Consider the following 24,312-nt stretch of genomic DNA (forward strand, 5'->3'; position numbering starts at 1 on the left):
ACTGAATTACGGAACAAAGGCCTCAGAATCCAGCTTAAGTAAGACTTAACTGGTACCTTGTACTGGCGCTCTGCACCGGTGTAAAATTCACCCATGGTGCATTCTGCATCCATATGGCATGTGTGATGTTAGCCTCCAGATAAGGGACATCCCTTCAAATACCCAGGGACCCACCAATGATGTGGACAGTTGTCCCACACCGCCATGTGGTGTTGGTGTCAGATTGGGAAATCTGACCTGAATGGGAGTAGCCAAGTCAGCCCAATGGAGCTAATTACTATTTATATTGCAGTCATGCCCACAGGAGTCAGGTCAGGGCTCCATGGTGCCGGGTGCTGTACAGTACTGAGCTGCAAAGTTCAGCTCTGGAGTTCAACCCCTCCCCACAGGGATGTTCCGGTCCCAAAGGTTTGTTTCAGTCCATTGTAGAGAGAGGGGTCCAGTGCCACATTCAGATCTGAATTCAGATTCTGAGCTACCCTGGACTTTGAGCATGTTTGGATCCAGGGGTTTGGTTTAGGCTCATCTCTCCAGCATTGGGTCCTCAGAAGCCAGGTCCTTTGTGATGTCTTGAGTTGCTCATACTTAAGCCTGGCCTTTTCCTCTTGCACTTTCATTAACTGTACTTCTGAGTCCATCTCAAAACACGTCCACATCAGGGCACACAGAGCCTGATGTGTAATCAGGTGCACAGTGTGAGATTCTCTGAGGGGTTCCCTCCTCCGCTCATTGCTTTCTGACTGCAGCATGCAAAAGAGAAACCTTGGATAAAAACCCAGGTTTACCAGGCTATCAGCATGAAGGAGGGACTCTGTTTAGCGGGGTTAAATTAAGGCTCTTCCGAGCAGTTTGGAAGGTCTGACATGAAAAATGAACTATGAATTCCCGGCTGAACTCAAGTCACTGCTGCGTTTTGGCTGGTGTACAAACAGAGTTTGATTCATTAAAGTCACTGAGTTAATTAGCTAAAATTATGGGTTCATCAAGTCTGATTTTTGGGTCACAAGTTCAGCTTGAAGGTAGTTTACGGGGTGACCTGATGGTGAATCCAGTCAGTGGTGAGATCCTGGTGCTAGGACAGACGGGACTGTAGGCCGAGAAGCTCAGTCTCCCTTAGGCAGCACTGTAGGTTTGTATTTTGGAAATGCATAAAATTCTTCTGCTACCATCACTTCCATGCCAAAGCCTTTAAATCATATCAAAGCCACCATGTCTACAAGGCCGGCTTAATTTACCATTAAATCAACGCGGTGGAGTAAAAACAAGCCTTTGCTTTGAACCCGTGACTTATGTATTAGCAGCTAACTGTAAAGCATTATTTAAATGCATGTGTCTAATTCAAGCATAAAACCATTTAGCACGGAATGAGAGAAGCCAAAGATGGAAAAAACCTCTTTGGTCACCTTGTGCATCCCTCCCAATCAGTACAGGATTGTTCCACAGAGGACGATGGCCAGTGCTTTGGCAGCTGATAAGGACACTATAGGCCCAGATTCTCGAAGGATCAGTGGAAGTTAGGAGCTTAAATACATTTGAGGCTCTGGGCCTATGGACACTAATGCACAGAGAACCAGATACATACAAACAAACACAGCCTCTCTGGCAGCCCTTCCCACATGAGCGAGGGTTTCAGGATCAGTCCCAAACTGACTAGGTTACACACAAGAAGGCCTGAGCCTCAGCTAGTATTAATGTTAGTGGAGTGAGGTTGGTCTGCGCCAGCTGAGGATGTGATCCACTTTCTGCAAATACATTTTCACACGTACCTACATGCTCAGACACCTAGACATAGTCAGGTGTTTATACCCGTGGGCATTTGTCACAGACACCCTCCAGGAACAACATGAGCAGTTACATCACGGCCACACAGACGCTCGCACGCCCAGAGATCTCACAGTCTCTCAGACACATCTACATACACTCACCGTACGCACTTGTACACCCGGTCGTGGGTATATCTACGTTTACACTCCCCCCCCGACACCATTCCATACGTCTATTGATGCTACTCCAATTCAGCCAGGCACAAGAGCAAGTACATGACTTTAAGCATCATTAAAGTCAAGGAGACTCCTCGTGTGTGTAAGCACCTCGCTGAATCAAAGCCAATGTGCTCATTGCTGTAATAGCTTAATTATTATGATCACTCCCAAAGACTCCAATCAGGATCAGGGCCCCATTGTGCTGGATGCTGTACAGCACAGAGTAAGAAACAGGTCTTGCTCCAAAAAGACTGAAGTTTAATGCAAATCAAGACGCAATAAACATGCAATTAACAATAGGAGAGAAGTGGGGAATGAGGTACTGGAATTACAATGCCAGACAAATAGGCCAAGGATTGTCCCTTGCATTGGGACGTGCCCAGAAAGTATGTGTGCTAAAGGTTTTGTTTGGGGCAGTTATTGTCAAAGGCACACAGGTTGAGATTTGCAAAACAGTGCAGGGGATTTAGCCGCACATCTTCTCTAACATTAAACCCTGCTCTGAAGATCCCACGTGTCTTTACCATGGTCCAAATTCTGCCACCTTGGTTCATTGGGCTAAATTGTGACTTGGATAGCACATCAATGCAGCAGAGTAGGAGGGAATAAGAGCCCCCCCCTTATGCCCCAGGGCAACCCAGACCTTGAGCCTGAGTGTATACATGGCTAAGTGCTCAGGTGGGGTAAGATTTTCAAGCACTATGCATCCAATGTGCCAGGTTGCTTTGAAAATCCAGCTACTTATTTTGGTGCCTAAATGAGAGCAGAGCTCTTCTGAAAATTCCAGCCTTTTCCCATCAAGGCAGGTGTGTGGGGAGGGACATAGGTGGAGACTTAGCCCCACCCCCTCCATTAATTGATTGGTGCAGCTAAGAGTTTGTGTATTAACTGATTGTTGGTATAGGCCAGTAGCAAATTACTAGCTCCCAGGAGGCTGGTGGGGAGCAGAAGGGAATTGTGATGGGGGGCAGGCAGTTAATTGTTTTCTCCTCCTGTGAGAATTTTCCAAATTTAAAAAAAAATGTCCTTGTCCAGGATTGGGCCAAAAATCAAAATCTTGAAAAATTTCATGAATCAACAAATTATTATTATTATTTGTTGTTTGGGCCAATTGAAATGTTTCCCTTTGATCACTTTGAAAGGTCTCATTTTGATTTTGCCCTTTTGTTCTTTCTTCAGTTTGTTTTTAGTAGAAATGAAGTGAAATTTCAAAAAAGACAAAAGTTGGTTTGAACCGTAAAACCCAAAGTTTTTCCATTTGAAAAAGTCGAAATAGGACCTTGTGACAATTTCAAAACTTAATTTTTTTTCAATGCTTTTTCAAGTCAGGAACTTTTTCCAAACCAAACTGGGCGACAGGGGATGGATCACTTAAGAATATAAGAACATAAGAATGGCTATACTGGGTCAGACCAAAGGTCCATCTAGCCCATTGTCCTGTCTTCCAAGAGTGGCCAATGCCAGGTGCCCCAGAGGCAATGAACAGAACAGGTAATCGCCAAGTGATCCATCCCTGTCGCCCATTCCCAGCTTCTGGCAAACAGAGGCTACAGACACCATCCCTGCCCATCCTGGTTAATAGCTATTCATGGACCTATCCTCCATGAACTTATCTAGTTCTTTTTTGAACCCCGTTCTAGACTTGACCTTCACAACATCCTCTGGCAAGGAGTTCCACAGGTTGACTGTGCAATGTATGAAGAAATACTTCCTTTTGTTTGTTTTAAACCTGCTGCCTATTCATTTCATTTGGTGACCCCTAGTTCTTGGGTTATGGGGTCACCAAATGAAACTAATAGGCAGCAGGTTTAAAGCAAACAAAAGGATTCCCTGTTCTGTTAATTCCCTCTGAAGCACTCGGCCACAACTGGAAGACAGGATACTGGGCTAGATGGACCTTTGGTCTGATGCAGTATGGCTGCTCTTATGTTCTCACATTCTTTCCCTTTCTCCACCCGCAGTCTCGGATTTGACAAATTGGTGTTTGGGGGTGAAAAAACATTTTGTGGCAAAAATTCCAACCAGTTGCAACTGTGATTCTACTAGTCAATATTTCTTCCTTGGGACATTCTTGGGGTGACACTGTTATATGCAGTGTCCTTGTGAGGAAAGCTAGCCCACTGATTTCAGTAGGACCACTGGCAGCTGAAGGCATTATTCAGCAAATGCAGGGGAGGCAAGATCAGGCTCTGGCCCTGAGGGGCAGAACTCCGTGTAACACTAATTTTAAAACAAATCTCCAAACTGCCAGGGCAATGGCAGAAAGGTTTCTTGTTTTAAAGAACCTTTTTTGCAACCGGTGGTCAGCAGTGAAGATTAATAGCTTCTCAGCAGGATAAAGCCAGCACTAATTAGGAGAAGGGAGACACAATGCAGCCTTATGCAGCCTGTTTTGGACTATCTAGTGCATTTCCTAGCGAGTCCTCTTACATAACATGCCCTTGGCACTTCTTCTTGAGCTGTCAACACTTTGGGAGGGTCAGAACACTAAGATCTCGTCTCAAAGCAGCCACAAACAAACACAATAATAAAGAAGGACAACAGACACAGGGAAGCCAGGACTTTAATCAAAAACAACCCCCCCAAAACAAATAAAACCCCCCCCCCAAACATCAAAGCTGCCAAAACAACCCCAACGTGGAACAAAGTGCAAACCAGCTGCAGGGGAGGAGAAGGGGAGCAAAGACCAAGAATAACACCAGCGCACCAGCAACTCCTTGCAGTTTTGTAACGAGCTGCTCTGGCTCTTTAAAAACTTGCAGCCCTGTGCAGTGATGATAGTATTTGGAGAGCTACAAGTGGCTGAGGGCAGGTCCAATAAGCGCCCTCAGCACCTCCCCCCCAAGAACTCTGGTTACAAATCCTCGCTCTTTTGCCCATGACAGAAATGTATATAAACCCCCGGAAAAGCAGATGCACTTGAAAAGACAGGTACGGGGGGCGCGGGCTGGCTGGCCACCTCCACGGACGCTGGAGTTGGCGAGGCTGGTGCTGACAAGAGCGCGCTCCTGGGGGTTCCCGACAGCTGGATTTACCGGTGCGAGCGGGCTTGGGGGCAGGTTGTGATTGCTTCTTTCCCCCTCGCACGCCTGGATCAGGCTGCTGCTCTGAAACTGACCACCCCTTTCGGCAGCGCCCGGGATCATGCTGCGGCTGCTGGGCATCTTTGGGCTGTGCCTAGCTGTCCTGCCCTCGCTCGGCTCCCCCCTGGAGAGCGAGATCGTGACCCCGCTCCGCTTAGACCCGGACATCAACGGCCGGCACTATTTCAAAAGGGGCCCGGAGGAGCCCAGCCCCCAGGGGGTGATTTTCCAGATCTCCGCTTTCCAGGAGGATTTCTACTTGAACCTGACTCCGGACGCGCAGTTCATTGCGCCCGCCTTCGCCATCCACTACCTGGGCGCATCCCCCAGCGCGGCCAGGGAGCGCCCCGACCTCAGGCACTGCTTCTACTCCGGGGATGTCAACTCCGACCGGGAATCCTTCGCCGCCCTCAGCCTCTGCGGGGGGCTCCGGGGGGCTTTCGGGTACCGGGGGGCTGAATATCTCCTCAGCCCGCTCCGGCAGGACGGCGGGGACGGGGCGCGGAGGAACAGCCAGGGCGAGCACCTCTTGCAGCGCAGGGGCGCGCCCATCCAAGCCGGAGACCCCACCTCCAGGTGCGGCGTGGGCTCCAGCTTGAACCCGGCCATCCTGCAAGCGCTGGAGAAATACAAAGGCTCCCAGGCGCCGCGGAAGAAGCAGCTGAACGAGACCAGGCTGCCCAGGAAGAGCGGCCGCTCCAAGCGCTTCGTCTCCGTCCCCCGCTACGTGGAGACGCTGGTGGTGGCCGACGAGTCCATGGTGAAGTTCCACGGGGCGGACTTGCAGCACTATCTGCTCACCCTCCTGGCCACGGCGGCCAGGCTGTACAAGCACCCCAGCATCCTCAACCCCATCAGCCTGGCGGTGGTCAAGTTCCTGGTGATCGGCCAAGACGACAAGGGGCCCAAGGTCACCGGGAACGCGGCGCTCACCCTGCGGAACTTCTGCGCCTGGCAGAAGAAGTGGAACAAAGTGAGCGACAAGCACCCCGAGTACTGGGACACCGCCATCCTCTTCACCAAGCAGGTGGGTCTGGGGCCGGGAGGGCAGGGCTTTCCTTCCCTGGCCCTGGCTGGGACAAGGCCCGTGGCACGGCACCCTGCCTGCCCTGCCGCCCCTTGCCCCCTCCTGCCAAAGCTCGGTCCGCTCCGGTTTGCCGATTGCGCAAAGCAAGCCCCCTTCCCGTGTAAACCCGGCGCGGGCGTGATTTTGCAAGGCCACTTAACTTACTGTACTTCTTTTCTGGTCGCTCGGGCCGATACGGCCCCGTCTCCCTCAGCTCCAGCCTCCCAGAAAGCCCCGAGCGATAGGCACCCCCAGCGTGGCTTGAGCAGGGAATCTGCGGGGGGCGGAGGGGGGGCCCTGGCCAACAGGAGGCGCTCCGGGGATGAAGAGTCAGGCAGCGAGCTCAGGCTCTTCCCCCTGAGCGGCGCGTGTGGGTCTGGGTCATGAGCTTGGTGCGCGGTTCCCGAGGCCGGGGGACTCTGCTGGGGAGCAGCCCTCCTCCCAGCCAGCCAGTTACAGAGTTCTTCAAGGGCCCGAACTCGGGCTGGGAGAGCAAAGATGGTGGTGAGGGCAGAGGGTCGACTCAGAGCTACAGGGCAAGGCCAGGGCTTCTGCTGGATGCATGGCATGCCTTCCCAGCGGCAGCCCAGAAAAATCTCTTTGCAACCTGCTTGAGTCCATCTGAGGACAGCCTCAGAAGCGGAGCAAGCATCCGGCCCTGGTTTCCGAGCCTTCCTCCTCAGCTGGGAGTAAATGGAAAGCTGAGCCCTGGAGCTGCACATTGCACCTGCCAAAGAGAGCCTCTCCCAGCTTCACACTTCCTCTGACTCATTCGCTTGAAGAGCCCCACGAGAGCCTGGAACTCTCTCTCCTCTACTGGTCCTGAGTGAATGGAGTGCTGATGAAAGGTGTCAGATCCCTGCAGGCTGGAGTCCTCTCTCTGTCCACAGAACAAGTACGGTACTGGCAGCTGTGGGCTGGAGGGAGACCCTCTGAGGCTCCGCTGAGAGATGGAAGCATTCCACTTGATGCGTTTCAAGCTCTTTCTCTTTGCCTCATTCAGTCCTTGGACTCAGCTGATGCTGCCTGCAAGGGTGCCAATGTCCATGCTGTTTGGGATGATTATTTTGCCGCATGGTGAACTGTGCAATGGGAACAAGACTCAGAGCGGCAGCTCACTTTGCATGGGCCCCAAAACAGCCAATAGATGGGAAGGAGTGACTTTCAGTCACTGCCCACTTGGACTGGATGCAAACAGATGACATGCTTGAAACTTCCTTGGAGAAACTCTGCCACACTCAGACAGCCTTTGGGCTCCTGACTGCCCTCGGTCCCTGGGAGGAATCCCACTTCTCCGCATGGGAAATGCTTGCACACATCAAGCTTCGTATTTGCCCCTTAAAATACTCAGAATACTTCACCCCAACTCATTAAAGCACTCTGGGCTCTGCATTCCCCTTTCCATGGCTGCTATTTGCTGATTCACATCACATTGCTTGAAGCTTTCTCCTTTCTGCTACAGTGATGAGTGCTATTGACAGACTTAACTAATCACCTCCAACTACCTACCTAGGCCTTCAGTGACTCCAGACCGACATAGGCTAGACTGTACTCTTAGCTACCCCTCTGCAGTCCTTACACAGTGTGTAAACCAGGACAGAATCTGGCTCAGTGGACCAAATCCTCATCTTGTTGTTGAAAGCAATGGGAACTTTGCCACTGTCTTCAGTGGGACCAGGATTTAGGGCAGTGACTATGATACTGTGTGGCTATAGCCATTAAAGGGGTGAGATGTTACTTGCTGAATTTGGAAATCACCCATGGAAGGTGTCACGCAGAAGAAAGAGGCTAGTCAGCAAGAGAGGAAGTGTCTACGAATACACAATATCATGGCAATCAGCTAGGGTGGGTTGGATGATAGGGAAAAAGCACATAGAATAGTGACAGTGATTCTTCAGTTCTCTTTTCTCTACCTCCCTCCCACCCTGTTCTCTTTATCCTGGGGGATCAGATCCCGGAGCAGATCAGTAAACCCCTTTGGAAGCTGTGGGGGCATTTCCGTAACTTGTGTCCTAGTAAGGCACTCATGGAAGGAAAGGCTATTGATGACCACAAGACTTAATGATCAAGAGGATATGAGCATCACTGACCTGTGACACCAACTAGTGACCTCTGATCTACCCTGGAATGGTGGCAACACAACCACTGAATTTCAGCAGTGGAAATTCATCTCTTCAGATCAAGTCCTTTAGATGGACATGAATCTCTTTAAATGGGAATGAATACAGACGGCCTGATCCAAAGCTTGCTGACATCAACCACTTCAATTGGGCTTTGCATCAGGCCCTGTCTGGTTTACGATTGTTGCAAGGACTGGCAGCATGTTGACCCTGTCCCTAATGGGCCAGATTCACCATGGCATAAACCTGCTGAAGTCACTGGAGTTACACCAGGGATGAGTTTGGCCTTAAACATGCGTGTGCTGCCACACTGGCTGCATTTTTGATGCATGACAAAACCGTCCATTCCTGAAACCCCAATGCAAGCTCAGCGCAAGGGCACGTGATCAACGGAGACATCTGCCTTCCCTGAACTTGTCCATCTGTAGTCTCCTGGTACCCAAGAGTTTATCTCCCTGCCAAAAGGCTGTTACATAAACCCTTAACTTTTATTTAGTCTAAAGGCCAATTGATAGGCAGTTTCCAGTTGTAGTCAGCAAGTCGCTGATAGATGGAGTTGTCCTTTCTCAATCTGGCATCAGGAGCTCCCGCACAGCCTTGTTTTCTATGATGTCAGTTGCTCTGGATTGCGGATATGTCCTTGGTGAACTCATTTTGTGCATCTGGCCAATTCAGGTCTGCCAAGCAAGTGGGAGCAAGAGATCTCGTTCTTCCCACGTTAGCTGGTGCTTGAACAAGGGGCCATTGGAGCATACGGCATTAAGCTGCACAGCTGCCCCTTTGTGACTGCACCTAGGGAATGGAGATTGGTTCAGCAAGCGGCGTCCAGTAACTTGGCTGCATTGACAACCATCTGGAGACTGATGCTCTGCAGCTTTGTCCGGATTGACATCAGCCAACGATGACCATGGAGGTTCTTAAAATGTCTACTGCCCGGTCGCTAAATGGACGGCTTTGCCAAACAGCTGTTCTCTTTACTGCTGTGCACCAGAGGCGGGAGAGGGTATAGAATTCCATTATCCATGAACTCAAGGGTGGGGAGCTTAGAAAACATGCAGCTGACAATGAAAAGCTCAAGTACCTTTGAGTCAGGCTGACCCAGTTGTGTGTCTGTGGAGGGAGGAAGTTCCATCCTCAAAGTGCTTGACACAACTGCCGCAAGGTTCCCTGCAGCCAACTTGCAAAGCATCTGGAAAGACATGGATTAGGAATCACTGGGGAGGCGGCCACGCCTGGTAGGAGAAATCCAATGGGACAGCAGCACAGTGGTTGCATAATCCTGAGTTTTTCTAGTGGGGATAAGGAGAAAGATGAGTATCATGTGGGATTATGGAGCCCATGGGAGATGGGACCACAGTTGCTGTGCTTGGCTGGTGAGAGGCAACGGCTCGGGCCCCACGTGGAGATGGTGGCATCTCTGTAGAGCCTGCCAAACTGTGGCAACGACAGCTTGTGTAGGCTATTCTCCAACAGCCACACAATGGAGGGGGATGAAAGAGGGTGGGCTAGGAAAGTCTAGGAAGAGACGGAGAAGAAATACGTCTGTTTCATCTTCCACAAACGCAGCTGGGCAGGGTCAGAGAATGGTCTAGCTGTTAGAGCAGGGAAGGATAGGTTCTCTTGCCTTGCTCTGCCATTGACTCTGTGTCACCCCGGATGAGTTACTTCATCTCTCTGTGCGTCAGTTTCCCTATTTGTGAAGTGGCTGGGAAATACAGGGTTATGGTGAGGCTCTGGGCCTTGGGATGAGAGGGCTGTTGGAGCAAAGTATTATCACCTTGTAAAGGACCAGTGGGCAGAGCCAGACCAGGAGAGCTGTGTCTGGATCAGGCAGGGAGCTGGCGTGACAGACAAGGCCTTAGTTTACTGTAAAATCCCATTCTTGGACCGGTATTAGTATCATTTTCAGCATAGCCAAGACAAAGTGAAGTAATGAGCATGACTTATCTGTGAACATTCTGCAAATCCCATTGGATGCAGCAGCTGTAACTGGGCTGTTTCCACCTTCCACCCTTTCCCACCATAGCCAGATCTCCGGGGATTTTAAATGGGTGACACTTGCATATGCAGTTAGCATTTTCCTGGCTTCCAGTGGGATGGGAAAGCTCTCCCTAATCCAGGTTCGGATGCTTTCAGCCCCCTCTCGAGTTTTGGTGGAGTCATGTTACATGGCTTGATGCTGGAATCTCTGGGGAAATTCTCTGGCCTGTGCTGTGCAGAAGATCCGATTAGCTGAGCCTAAAGAATCCATTAGCCTTAAAATCTCTGTGGATTCAGGTAGGAAAGGAGACTGTTTTAGGGCAGGCAGGAATCGTTTGTTTGCCTCTTGCTTTGGATTCTTCCTGCTCCCTCTTTCCAGCATGTAGTCTGCCTATCTAGGTGTCTATAATTTGCCATCCCTGTAGTACACAGCTCCTGCCTCTTCCCTGTAGTCCCAATAACCATCTTCCCGCGCTTAGGAATACGCTTTGCCCAGCTGCACAGTTTGGGCTTGGTCCTCTCCTGTCTTGCCCCTGTGCAAGGCGGGTGCAAACCGCTGCTAGGCCAGGAGCCTCCACTTGCTTGCCCCAGTGGTGCAGTTTCACACCCACTCATTGCACAAGTGTCAGTGCTGACAGAAGGCCGTGGAGGGTCAGGCTCTTTGCATGGCAAACTCGCACTCTCTTTTCTCTTTTGTTCTTCTCGTTTACTCCCCCTATTTCCTTCCCCTCCTCTTTTCCCCCACCTGTAACCCTGTCTCCTCCCAACTGCCCCTCTCTTTTCTCCCGCTCCCCTCCGGCTCTGTGTAGAGTCTTTCCCCGCGCAGAGGAGATGCTATCCCATTGTTACTCTGGGAGCCCCCAGACGCATTCCCAATCCCGTGTTTTGGAATCTCTTTCTCTGCTGACTCCTCTTTGCAGCTCCCCTCGCCCGGAGCCCCTACGCTGACCTTTCCGACCCAGGCTTGGGAGCTGGCTGGATCTCCAGCGTGGCTGGAGGAGGGGTTCTCCGGGGGGGGTGAGGGGCACGGCAGGTGGTTGTGGTGCTGCCATCTGGCATTTCAAAGGGGAATGGCACCGGGAGGGAGGCTGAGGTTCAGATTTGAACCCGGGCCCAGAGGTTAAAGGAGGGCCGGGTAAGAGCTGCTTGTTACTCTATCCCTGCAGTCAGCGGACAAGGTTCGCAGCAGTAAGTGGGTCAGTGTGTCAGAGTGCAGGTGTTCGGCAGGGAGCCAAGAGCCGCTCTCAGCCAGCAAGGAAACAGGAACTCTTAAAAGAGCAATGAGCAAGGAGACTCCAGCCTCTTCCCGCCGTGTCCCCACGGTGCCCTCCCCACTTTTAACCAAGACCATTTGCCCTCGGTGGCTCTGGCTGTGGCAGATACTCCATGTTCAAGCAGACTTACCCAAACTACAGCCCTGGGCTGCTTTGCTTCTCGGTTCCAGGGGGAGCAGATGAGCCAAGAACCGGGAATAAATGGTTGTTCTGTAAACACTATGCCATCTTCAGCTCAGCACACAGCACAGGCTCGTTCACAGAGTGCTGAGAAGGGGCCCAGCGTTTGGCTCTGTCTGGCCGGTTTGCGGCATCAGCCCGTACTTGTACAGATTCCGGGTGTAGAGCTCCACGCACTTTACAAAGTGAAGGTCAGTTTCAGTATCCCATTGTCCAGATGAGGAGGGTAAGCTGCAGAGAGGGGAAGTGAACTGGAAAGGGTCCCACAGCATATCTGTGTCTCCTGACTCCCAGTCTAGTGCCTCATCCATTGGATGCTGCTGCTTCAACCTTCACGAATGTGCATATTTCCCCTATATTTATCGAAGGCATTTATCTGGCCCCTGCTAGCATAGTACCTGAGCACCTCATAACCTCTAACAAATTTATCTTCGAACACTCCTATGCAGTAGGGAAGTGCTTTTATTCCTGTTTTTACAGATGGGGAAACCGAGTTACAGAACGGTTAAGTGACTCACAAGATGCTGGAGGCAGAGCAAGGACTTGAACCCAGGTCTCTGCTAGCATCGTAACCACTGGACCATCCTTCCAGGGGTGACGTTCAGAAGCAACACAATAATCCACAGATTCACACCTCCTTCAGTCTGTGAACACCAAGACCTGCAGCTCTCAATGCTCCCAGAAATGACGATGGGGCTTTCCCTCCCTCCCCCAACAGAAACCAGGTCCTGACACTTTGGATTTCAGAGGGTCTGGTTCTGAGCTCACTTACCTCCGTTCTATGCAGGTGTGGCTCTGTTGATTTCAGCAGGGTTACTCCTGATTTGCACCAGCATGAGTGAAAGCAGTCAGGCTCCATGGTCTTCATGTTGCTCACCGTTTCCCTTGGGCAAGATTTAAGAAAATGCAAAAGCAGAAAGAGTGAGATGGAAAGTTAAAGGGCATAAAATAGGAGCGAGATCACAGAGATCCGACTGGCTTGGCAACACACAATCCTACTTTATCTAAACCAGATTACATTAGACTAAGCTAAGTACCCTCTGTCCCTCGTGGGAAGCTGTGCCACAGACTAAAGCAGGTCACTTACCCTGTCTGGGCTCCAGTGTAAAGCGAGGCTCATGATACCAGGGGGTATGAAGATTATTTCCCTGGTGGTTTGTTAAAGTGCTTTGAGTCCATCAGCTGTGAACGTCCGAAGCACTGTATGAAGGGAAGTGCCCAGGTGCTCCTACGCATTGCCGTGATGCTCACCAGGCACATGGACAAGTCATGCTGCTGATCTTCCGGACCCAGGGACAGCTGCAAGGGCAGTGTAGAGCCAGTCTGTCTGAGGAGTCGAGATCGATGTCCATCCCTGGCGGGCAGGATACAGGGGCCTGGCCATCCTGGCAGAGGCATCAGCAAGACTCCCTCTGATGTCAGTGGTCAGGAGTTCATGCAATGGTGATGCTGCCCACACGTGACGGAGAGACTGTTGGCCTTAGGCCTATGGAATCCAACAGGGCCCCGTCGCCAGGAACTGACTCAGCACAGCACTGCAGGCCACTGCAACAGGTGGGGAGGAAACTGGCTAGGTTTCCTCATGCCTCGCTGCACATAGGCCCCCAGAACCTAGGGCTGCCCCTTGGAGATCAACAGAGACAGAGCGGTTAAGCCAGCTCTCCTGAATTCCTCAGCAGCCAACAGGCTATCTCGGTGATGGATTTGCTGAGTGCCCTCTTGTAACCTGCCTGTCAGAGAAAGAGAGATTTCCCTCAAGACATATGAGCTACAGCCCTCAGCAGTCAAGGGAAGAAAGCTCTAGGAGCCTCCTGCCTGGGCCAGGCCCTGGAGATAAGCGCCAGTTGCTCTCTGCCCAGTTGTGACTTTAAGCTTCAAAGATCAAATGAACCAGATCAGGCTTCCACTCCCCCAACTCTGTCCATGCACTTTCAGGGTCAAGACCTTCTGCCCCTCCTTCCTGAGACTCCCACTCAGCTCTGCCAATGCCCCTCAACCCTGATCTGCAGCAACCCATACTATTCCTTCTCTGGGTTCCCCATGGGCTCTGCCAGCTTCTCTCTCATATCCGAGTTGTGGTCCTCTCCTTGTAGCCGGCAGCGTCAAAGCGTGGGATGGCTTTGTGATGCTGATATATTCTCACCAGGGACCAGGGTGAGCCTAACACATTCATTTCACACCCAGACAAGTGCAGGTTTGTCCATCCAGTTCTTCAGTCGTGAGAGGCTTGCTTCTTTACTATGCAAAGGACAGCCCTTTCCCGACAGATTATTACCTTGATGTTTTCAAAGTATTTAATGAATTCTCAGCCACATGCTTTCTACTAAAGCCAGCGGGGCAGGGCCAGAACCCTCTGAAGTTGTTGACATTGGTACTTATCGAGGACGAACCTTGAATAAGCCCCCAACGGTTTAGGTTCTTATCGGAACTGCAGTTTGGAGATGACCTAAGCCTCTCTTGTGCGATTACACAGTATAAGAATGGCCCTACTGGGTCCGACCACTGGTCCAGCTAGCCCAGGATCCTGTCTTCCGACAGTGGCCAATGCCAGGTGCCCCAGAGGGAATGAACAGAACAGGGCAATTATTAAGTGATCCCTCCCCTGTTGTCCAGTCCCAGCATCTGGCAGTCAGCACGGGGCTGTGTCCCTGACCATCTTGGCTAATAGCCATTGATGGACCTGTCCTCCATGAACTTATCAAATTCTTTTTGCTGTTGGCCTGGAGAGGAATGCAGCATGAATCACTCTTATTTATTGTGTGATAGCACCCCAAAGGCCCACCTATTGTAGCTTGATCCCATCCATATTTAAGGTGGGAGAGATTCCCTGCCCCTTCCCACAGCCTGTCCTGCGAGCACATCCTCTCCTGGATTCCTGCGTCTCCCAGCTTGATCTCAGAAGATGATAAAAGGGTGAAAAATGATGCTCAGATCTTCACAAACAAATGAAATGTCAGCGTGTAAATTCCAGGGAGTTACTTCTCTTCCCAGACTCTCCCCTGTGGGTGCACTTCAAAGGAGAAGGCCGCACAGCCAGGGGCGAGTCCAGGGCTGCCTAGAAGGGAAAAACTGAGCGGAGCTGTCAAGTGGAATCCGATAGGAGAGTCCTGGAGTGAGGCCAGCACTGGGGATGGGTCATCCTCGGTAGGTCTCCTTAACCCCCTCTCTCCCTTGAGCTCTGGAAAAAGAGAATAGTGTGGGGAAAAGGAGAAAGGACACTTTGTGCTTACGCAACAATAATACTGTGTATTTTAACAGTGACTTATCTGACCGTATGATTTGTATTACAGTAGCACCTATTGGCCTCAACAGAGATCTAAGCCCCTTCGTGCTGGGCCCTCTGTAGACATATAGTGAGGTACAATCCGCTGGCCTTCCTTCGAAGAGCTCACCATTGAAATAATCAGAACAAAGGCTGGGAGAAAGGGAGTGTGGTTATCATTATTTAACAGATGAGAAACTGAGCTAGAAAAATGCTAAGTGACTTGCCCAAGGTTATCCAGAGAGTCTGCGGCAGAGCCAAGAATCGACCCTAGATCTTTCGCTCATGGAATGTGATGGTCCAAGCACCTACAGGGATTCTGGCCCCAATCCAGCCCCCTTTGCAGACAATAGCAAAACTCCCACAGATTTTAATGATACAGGAGCTGACCCTAATTAATGCATTCTCACTCCACGCTCCATACCAGGTGTGTAAGGGTCGCCAACTGCCTTTTACAGATGGGGAAATTGAGGCACTGAGAGGTTAAAGACCCAAACCTTCAAACTGGAGTACCAAAATCCATATTTTGGCATCCAGATAATTGGTCTGGTTTCACCAGAGGTGTTGAGCCCTGGCAGTTTCCATTGACCTTAGCAGGAGTTGTGGGTGTTCAGCACTTCTGAAAGAGGGGTTACACCTCTTGTAACCTGGCTCCTTTCACACCCACCCCTCCTCTGGAATTTAGATTGGATGCTCCTTGGGTCAGGGACTGTGCTTACCATGTCTCCTGTGAAATGTTGAGCATGCTTTAGGGGTGCTATAAGATAATCAACACTGTGTCTGACTTTAGGCACCTCAGGGTGAAGATTCTGGTTTAAGTGATTCATCAGTGGCAGAGGTGTGAGAAGAACCCAGGAGCCCTGACTCCAAGTGCCCTGCTTGGATTGCAGTTCTTTCAGACAGGAAATTTCCCTTCCCCCATGGCTGTGCATCCCCAATGTCTCTGTTATCTCTGTTATGTAGCAGACTATTAACGTGACTGCATGTGTTCTGGTTTAAGGGAATTCCAGCCCCTGATGTAGTTAGCCAATCTGGTTCTGTTCACCTGTGAGCTACAAAATAAGGAAGCAATTTATATCTGGCAATGGTACTGCTCAGCTGAAGTCTATATACCAGCCTCTGTCTCCATAAGCAACATCTGCTAGACACAGTCAATCCTGGCTCCTAACAACTCCAGCAGAGAGAATCTCTTATGGCATAGATGTGGCATAACCCCCTGCTTGGGGCTTCTGCCTTTGGTGGCTGTCACTATTGTCTTCTTCAGTGTGTCTGTGTGGTCACATGGGAACTAGGGGGAACAGCAGGGTCAGACCTAAACCTCCCAGCCTGGGAAAAGAGGGGAATGGGTTACAAGGAGAGCAGTTAGTTGCCTTCAGGGCTTCCAGCTGGGAGATAAAACTTACCTCTCTGGTGTCAACTGGGAGGCTGCAGATTTCCCCAGCTGCAAAGAACCTTTTGGCAGCACCTCATCCGAGCAGGAGAAGCTTCCTCTATGAAAAGCTGTTCTGGGTTTGACAGAGATACTCCCTTGTTTCTCTTTTTGGGGCTGGGGATCATCTCTCCACCTATCTGCTTCCTTAAGTCTATTTGCCTCAGGTGCTTAGAAAGCTCCCATCTCCTAGGGGTGTGACAGAAACAGGAATCAAACCCCACTCTCCCGAGCCCCAGCTGAGCATCTTAACCACTGGACCACCCTTCCTAGTAGTTGCAGTCTCACAACTGCATCCTTCATCTCCAGCATGGCTCCCCCAGCTGTTTCTGTGATTTCTTCCTCTGCCACTTCCATGCTTATTCCTTCTGAAAGGTTCTCCTTTGGTGTGGCACAGAGGCACAGCACCAGCTGGTGGTGAGAGCATGGGTATAGGTCCCAAGATACCTGGCTTCTATTTCCGGCGCTGTCACTGGTTTGCTGTTACTTTCGGCGCTGTCACTGGTTTGCTGTTACTTCCCTACTCTATGCCTCAGTCCCCACATCTGTAAAATGGGAAGAGTGATGCTTACCCTCTTGGAAATGTGCTCTGAGATCTTAGGATGAGTGGTGCAAAGTATGATTATCATTATAAGGGTTCAATCCATTGGTTAAAAAGGCAGCCATTTCCTGCAAGCTTCACAGAATGCCATCTCCTCCTTCACAGAATGAATCATGCCATTCACTGGCTAGTGTGAGTTATCTGTGTCTGGGAAGCACAGATAAACTGCAATGACCCATGAGGGCTGAGAGCTGCAAATAGTTTGTTTAGGGTAGGGGAGTTTAAGCAAATGTTTGGGGAAACTGGTGCACTGTTTGCATATGTGAGGGAGGAAGGCTGGTCTGGTGGTTAAGGTCCTAGCAAGGGAAGCAGAAGGCCTAATTTCAACTCCTGGCTATAGGACAGACTTCCTGTAGGACCTGGAGCAAATCACTTAATCTCTCCAGTCAAGATTTACTTATGACTTTGGATGTCTCAGTTCTTGTGGAACCAATCTGAGATACCCTAAAGGGACCTAATATTCAGAGAGCAGATGCTCAGTGCTTTCTGAAAAATCAGATCTTGTTTAAGGTGTCTTGAGCTGGGCACTCAGAATCACCAATCACTTTTGAAAATCTTGGTGTCTGTGTCAATTTCCCCAGCTGTCTCAGTCTCCCCATCCTTTGGCAGTCTGGAGCATTTAGTCTCTAAACTCTTATAGGCCGGAGCTATGTCTGCCTCTATGTTTGTACAGCTCCTAGCACTCTGGGGTCTTGATCTCAGCTGGGGCCTCTAGGCACGACAGTAATACACATACTCAATAATCATAATGAATATGCATGTGTATGCACTGTGCCTATAACAATAAGCATGCGTGCAGAATATTTTGATGATATCTTGCCTATGCTTAAAAAATATCCCCACTGTGCAGAAGCCCATTCTGAGAGCGGACAGACACTCTACAACAGAGGGCATCCTCAGGCTATCCTCTGGCAGGGCCTAGTCCTGCTTTGGTTTCATTCAGACAGACTAGCCCTGGACAAACCTCAGGCAGTTCACAGATTTGGTTCAGATAATCCCTCTGAAGCCTGGCTCCTCTGAACCCTGCAGGCCTCTGGGATTTGCAGAATTGGGCTGGGAATCTGGTGATCAGGTGGTTCTTTGTGCCATTTCTGACATGCCCAGGAAATACTCTCCTATGAGTTCACAGTTCTCCAACGCTTCTGGACCCATCCAGAACTCGGACAGGCTGGAGTCACTATGAACTGGAAGGGGAGACAGAAAGGAATGGAATAATCTTTTGGCCCTTAAAAGGTCAATTGCAGTTTGAATTGCAGGCAAAGGTGGGCCCAGTTCTTGTTTAACTCAGACTGCCTGCCTGTTCCCAGTGCAGGACTGGCATGGGGCCTGAGCCAAAGCCCACTGAAGTGAATGGGAGCCTTTCCAATGAATTCAACAGACTTTGGCTCTGACCCATCAACCTCTCAAAGCCAAGCAGAGGTGAGAAGCTGACCAGTCTCCTTCCTTTGGGTCTGATCCAAAGGCAGGACCCTTCCCGTTCACTTCAGGGGCATTTGGGTCAGGCCCTTTGTCCTTTGGAAACAAAAAGAAAACAGGCTGCCTCCCCTGGTGTTTAGGCTGGGCCCCTCCCTGGCTACAGGGTCCTTAGAAGTCAGGAATCCGTGTCACTGAAGACTCAGGAAGATGTTATATATAAGCTATAGCTGGTGCCAGGGTTAAGTCCAAACGTGTCATTTCATCGCACTGGACAGTCCAAGGTAGTGTGTATTTTAGGTCAGTGTGCCACAAAGGGTTCCTGGCTCCTGCTCAGTGTGAACAGGGACGCACAGTTCCTATCCTGTAGTCCCCTATTGTTCTTGTTTCCTAGGGGTTAGTTAGTGCAATGACGAAAGCCACGTGCTGGCATTGCAGAGGGGTTTCTCCGGTGCTGGCGTCTCCGGGTCTGCAGCCTCGGTGCAATGCCTGCCCACCGCTAACTGGCCCCATTTGTCCTCTCCCCACGTTCCCCGTAGGATTTGTGCGGCTCCACCACCTGTGACACCTTGGGGATGGCCGACGTTGGCACCATGTGTGACCCCAAGCGCAGCTGCTCGGTCATCGAGGACGACGGGCTGCCATCTGCCTTCACCACGGCTCATGAGCTGGGTAAGGGGCTGAGGCTCGGGGCAGAGCATGCCCGTCCCCTTTTCGGGGTTGCTCTCTCCTTTGTGTGCGGCGTGGCTTTTGGGGGACAGAATTTTGGCTTTCTGGACTCACCCCTGTTCCTCGACTTCACAGGTCTCAAAGCACGTGGCACCCAGTGGGAATCTGAGACGCAGGGGAGTGATGTGACATGCCCCAGGTCACACAGGAAGGCTGTGGCAGAGCCAGGACAGAACCCAGGAGTCCCGATTCCTAGCCCACTGGGATGTGCTGCCCTGCTGATAATAGCATGACTGCGTTTTCTTGTGCAGTTTGCTGACTCTCTGTTCCCCTGGCTGTACAATGCTAGTGTCACCGGGGGTGTGCTTCCATGAACCGCACGAGTGTCCAATCTCCCGGGCAAGCCATTCATTCTCTGGGTTCTCAAGCCTCCGCCTTGCATGTTGTCCCTCAAACCGTTGCCAGACCATTTCTGGTTTTAATAGCGAACGCCTCCATCCATCATTCTGTGGCTTAGAAAGCTGCCACTTTAACCAAACCCACAGCAGAGATGTGGAGCCCCAGGCTGCGGTTGCCACCTGGGGAAAAAAAAAAAACAAAACAAAAAACCCCACACCCATATCCCAAACCTGCTAATGTTTATGGCTCCATAGGAGGGAGAGAAGCCTGAGCTGTTTAAAATAACCCTGAATTGCAGCCTCAGGAAGTTTAGACAATAGCCAAGTGTCCGGAACAGCTTTCAGGGGAAACTCCACCTCGGGGTGAGAAAGTGACATGCACCGGCTTTCCTCCCAGTGCTTCTGGGAGGTGAGAGAGGAACGGTTGGAAACCAGCTGCTAGGAAAGCAAGAGGGGCCAGTGTGGGCGGGTCAGCCGCTATATCTAGCCGCTATACCCAGCTATATCTTACTGTTGTTATTGCCACTTTCGTTCAGTTTCCGGGATTCGGGTGTCCTGAAATAACACAGCGAGGCTGGGATGCATTAGGCACACCCCTAAATCCAGAGACACTTGTAGTCTCTGGGGGGTTGAGCAATGACATCGCTCTCTCTCTTCAGTGTTTTCTTTCTTCCTTTCCTTCTTTTCTCTCTGAATAACCCGCATCCATACAAGAAGCAGAGGGTGTGTGTTTTGGCCAGCAAAGTGCCGGCTCAGAGACCTCATTGGCAGGCTTAACGTGTGTGAGAACTTGTCCGTCTTAAGGACAATCTGATTTAAACACAAGGAATGGAGCTTCTGGAGCCCGGGGTGGCGGGACAGGACACCCAGACCATTAACCACCGAGCTGCAGGCATTTTAGAGCCATTAGTCCCACGAGCAAAACAATTTCTTCTGGCTTAGCCACAATGGCCAAGATCTGGGGTGATGTGTCTCATTAGCATCCGGGAAGAACACACGGGGTGGTGGGGAGAGACATCAGCTGCTGAGGCCGTGGTGGTTTTGCTGTTACAACAGGGCCCATATAGGTGTGGTGGTTCATCAAAGCAAATGAGGGCTCCGTGGCATTAGCTAGAGCAGGATCTGTGCCAGGATCCTAGGGGACTAGCCAGATATGTGTATAAACTGGGACTAAGCGCGCTATCCATGTGCAGGAGACTTGGTCAGATCAGAGCCTCCTGCTAGAGAAGGAGAGGTTGCCTTGTGATGAAAGGATGGCCTTGCAGCTTCGGCATGGGCCTCCCGGGTTCTCCTCCCGGCTCTGCGCGAGGCTTCTTAGACAAGTCACTTGGCTTTGGTGCCCCAGGCTTCTCAGCTGTAAAATGGGGATAATGGGACGGACGTTGTGAATTGGCCCAAGGTCTACAGGTGAAAAGTGCAGTGCGAGAGCTCAGGATGACTAAAGCCCCCTCTCGCTCTTCCAGGGCACGTGTTCAACATGCCCCACGACAACGTGAAGGTCTGCGAGGAAGTCTTCGGCAGGTTGAAGACCAACCACATGATGTCACCCACCCTCATACAGATCGATCGCGCCAACCCCTGGTCGGCCTGCAGTGCCGCCATAATCACCGACTTCCTGGACAGTGGACACGGTGAGCTGGGCATGCTGGGACGGGGGGACGCGGCTGCAGTTGCTGACGGCGGCTCACGCAGCTCTCAATAAAACAGACCGAGGGGCAAAATCCCTGCCCGGAGGGGCTTACACTGCTGCCGGGGGACGGGCCATCCAGCTGGTAAGGGTTCAGACACAAAGTGTGGAGACACTGCGGGGAGGAGAAGCGGGTAAGCAGCGAGTGCAGGCGTTGGGAGCCTGTAGCTACCTACTCCTGTGATGGGATCCATGCTTGCTCCGTGGTGAGATCCGCTCCATCCCAGTGCTCTGGGTCAGTGCGGCCTGGGCTTTCATCTCGCCTTCTCCCAGCTGCAGGTCACCCGTCCCAGCCTGCTGGGACCTGGTTTAAAACAGGCCCTGCAGCTCTGGAGCTTTAAGTGTGAAGAATTAGAGCCTTTGCCTCTCACGGGGATGTGGGGGTGGGGAGAGAGGAAGCGTCTGTGCTCCTCACACCAGATGTCTGCAGCCTTGAAGCCCTCACACAGCTGAGCTGGGACGTTCCTCGGCTCCACAGACTCTGGCTTGGTTCTCCCTTTTTAAACAGTTTACTCTTGGCAAGCAGTAAATCATATAAGCTGTGTTCGTGCAGGGGGTCAATAGTGGCCGAGGGCAGGTCAGCTTGGGCCCTGGCTAACTCGGACTCAGTTGTTTCTTGGTTTCAACCTGATTAAACCAAAGCCAGGTCAGGCTAGAGACCTGCCTCTGCCCACCTACATCCCCTCCCCCTGCATGCACCATCTTGCTGTACTCATTCCTGTGAGGTCGACATGATGTAAGGGCTAGATACACAACTACTGCAGCCCTCTCTCCTGGGATGCGCCTCTGAACAACTCACGGCCAACATGCTTATGTCTTGTGACCCAGAGGGGTTGGTTGAGATTTTCAAGGACATTCAGCTTTAATGGGAGATGTGTGTCTAAATCCCCTAGACCGATCTCAAAAGCTCAATAGTTACTTCTGAGTGTGAGGGGAGGCTGGTCACTGGCCAGGCTGATGAAGCTGCTAGTCAGTGCCAGTTGCATTGGTAGGTTTTGCTTAGTGGACACCTGTACCCGTAGGAACGGGATGGAAACCACTGAAACTACACACGCTGTTGATTAGAAAAATCACACAGGCCTTGTTAAGAGAGAAGAAAATCCAGCTTTAGCTTTACTTGATGGCCTCCTGCCGCAGTGAGTTCCACAAGTTATAGTGCGCCAAGTAACAGGTCTGCCTGCATCAGCCATGAACGTCTACTTTGCATGCTCTCCAAGGGTTGGGTGCAGCAACGCCGTGTACTGAATGCCCGGTCACTCGAATGGTATCTCCCATTTGATATTTCTCTCCCTGCCCCGCAGGGGACTGCCTGCTGGATCAGCCCATCAAGCCCATCTCGCTGCCGGAGGACCTCCCTGGGGCCAGCTACAACCTCAACCAGCAGTGCGAACTGGCCTTTGGCCTCGGCTCCAAACCCTGCCCCTACATGCAATACTGCACCAAGCTCTGGTGCACGGGGAAAGCCCGGGGTCAGATTGTTTGCCAGACGCGCCACTTCCCCTGGGCTGATGGCACCAGCTGCGGGGAGGGGAGGTTCTGCCTGAAAGGCGCATGTGTCGAGAGGCATAACATCAGTAAGTACAGGGTGAGTACCTGACGGCTCCGTGCTGGGGGATGCGAGTGGGGAGGGCTGGCGGAGGGCATATAAGGCAAAGCCCGGCCAGGCAGCTTGAGCTGAAGCTGAGAACATGTAGCTCAGAGTTCTTTGGGCACTGAAACCAGGCCACTTAGTGCCAACGCTCTCCCAGGGGCTGGCCAAGGGAGGGGCATGGCTGAAAGCCACCGGGCTGTACCTCGCTGCAGGGAGGAAAGCTGCCAGAAGTTGAAGGAGTTTGTCCATTCCCCACTTGCACAGGCGTGCTAGTCATCATCGCCCTCGAACCCAGCGATTGTGACAGTTTCTCCAGGGCGCTGGGCCTGGCTGCAGTTATCCAGGGTTCCTCTAGACCGGATAACCGCAGCGTACTCCTCATGGAGCAGCCTCACCACGGCGCGAGCACTTGGCGGGCTCAGAGTGGAGTTCATCTCCGCGGCCGCCATCCAAGACACTGGCTGTGACGGTGGGTGTTGCTTGAACACCTGGCCATGAATAAGCAAACGTGTTGTGAACAGGCTAGCCAATTCCAAGCACTGCGGAAAGTCAGCAAGCTAGATGGGAAAGTCCCCACTTCCCATCTGTAACCCGGGAGGCCAAGCCGAGTCCCCAGCAGGTGTATAAACAGCAAATGCGCTTGTGGGGATGGAGCAGAGGAGGAAACAAATGATTATCTTTTGCAAAGGACTTGGGGCCCTGGTTGCTAGGGCTGAGGCTCCCTCCGACTTAGCTCTTGCCCCAGGACAGAGCTACGCCCAAAACGTCACTCTGAAGCAGCTCTGTTCTCCTCTTGGTGCCTGGCAAGTGTTTTCTCCTGACACCAGGTGTGAATGGCTTATGCTGGGTGTGGCAGCCATCGAGAGTAGAGTCCCTTTCTGCTTAATGCTGGGTACCTCCCCCCCCCAGTCGGATTCCCTCTACCGGGGATCCAAATATTGCACGACTGGCTGCTTTTGAAGAGACATGACGGTAGGGCCAAGGGATTTTCCTCTTAACACCCTCTCTCCCGCAGGTGGATGGCAGCTGGGGGAAGTGGACCCCGTACGGCCAGTGCTCTCGGACCTGCGGTGGGGGAGTCCAGCTAGCCAAGCGCGAGTGCAACAGCCCAGCGCCTGCCAATGGAGGGAAGTACTGCGAAGGTGTCCGGGTCAAGTACCGCTCCTGTAACCTCGACCTTTGTTCCGAGTCAGGTGAGGCTTCCCCAAGGGTTGGGGCCAGCCGGGAGGGGAGAGACCTGCCCTGGCACTAGTTTCTAATGGGCACAGTTGGGCCTTTCAAAGAGCTGTACGTGTTAAAGCAAACCACCAGTCCCAAGCAGCTACCCGCTATCCCGCTCAGTCCCGTTGCTGTTGATTCTCTGTTGTGCTCATGGCGCTGTTAGGTGTCACTGAAGTTAGTGGCGGATGAGGGGTTTGGAGGTGTGAGCCTCAAAAGCTATGGAGGTTTGGGTCAGGTGACCCCAAACGTTTGGCAGCTTTTCTGCAGGTTACACAACTCTCTCTGGTCTTCAAATCAAGTTGGAGATCTCAGTAGGTACCAGAGGAAGGCAGTTCAATGGTTAGAGCACCAGCCTA

The 24,312-nt window shown here is 51.7% G+C and overlaps 1 protein-coding gene across 1 annotated transcript in view; it reads left to right on the top strand.

Moving 5' to 3' along the window:
* The first annotated feature begins 4,836 nt into the window (after positions 1 to 4,836).
* ADAMTS15 (ADAM metallopeptidase with thrombospondin type 1 motif 15) overlaps positions 4,837 to 24,312 on the top strand; it is a 30,486-nt gene continuing 11,010 nt past the window's right edge. The window contains exons 1-5 of the mRNA XM_073320854.1: positions 4,837 to 6,092; positions 18,930 to 19,062; positions 20,921 to 21,088; positions 22,446 to 22,729; positions 23,751 to 23,928. Of these exons, the coding sequence (XP_073176955.1) occupies positions 5,127 to 6,092; positions 18,930 to 19,062; positions 20,921 to 21,088; positions 22,446 to 22,729; positions 23,751 to 23,928 (1,729 nt within the window). The 5' untranslated portion in view covers positions 4,837 to 5,126. The remainder of the gene's footprint in view (positions 6,093 to 18,929; positions 19,063 to 20,920; positions 21,089 to 22,445; positions 22,730 to 23,750; positions 23,929 to 24,312) is intronic.

Source organism: Lepidochelys kempii, chromosome 22 (genome assembly GCF_965140265.1).
Source record: "Lepidochelys kempii isolate rLepKem1 chromosome 22, rLepKem1.hap2, whole genome shotgun sequence".
In the NCBI taxonomy this organism is placed as follows: Eukaryota; Metazoa; Chordata; order Testudines; family Cheloniidae; genus Lepidochelys; species Lepidochelys kempii.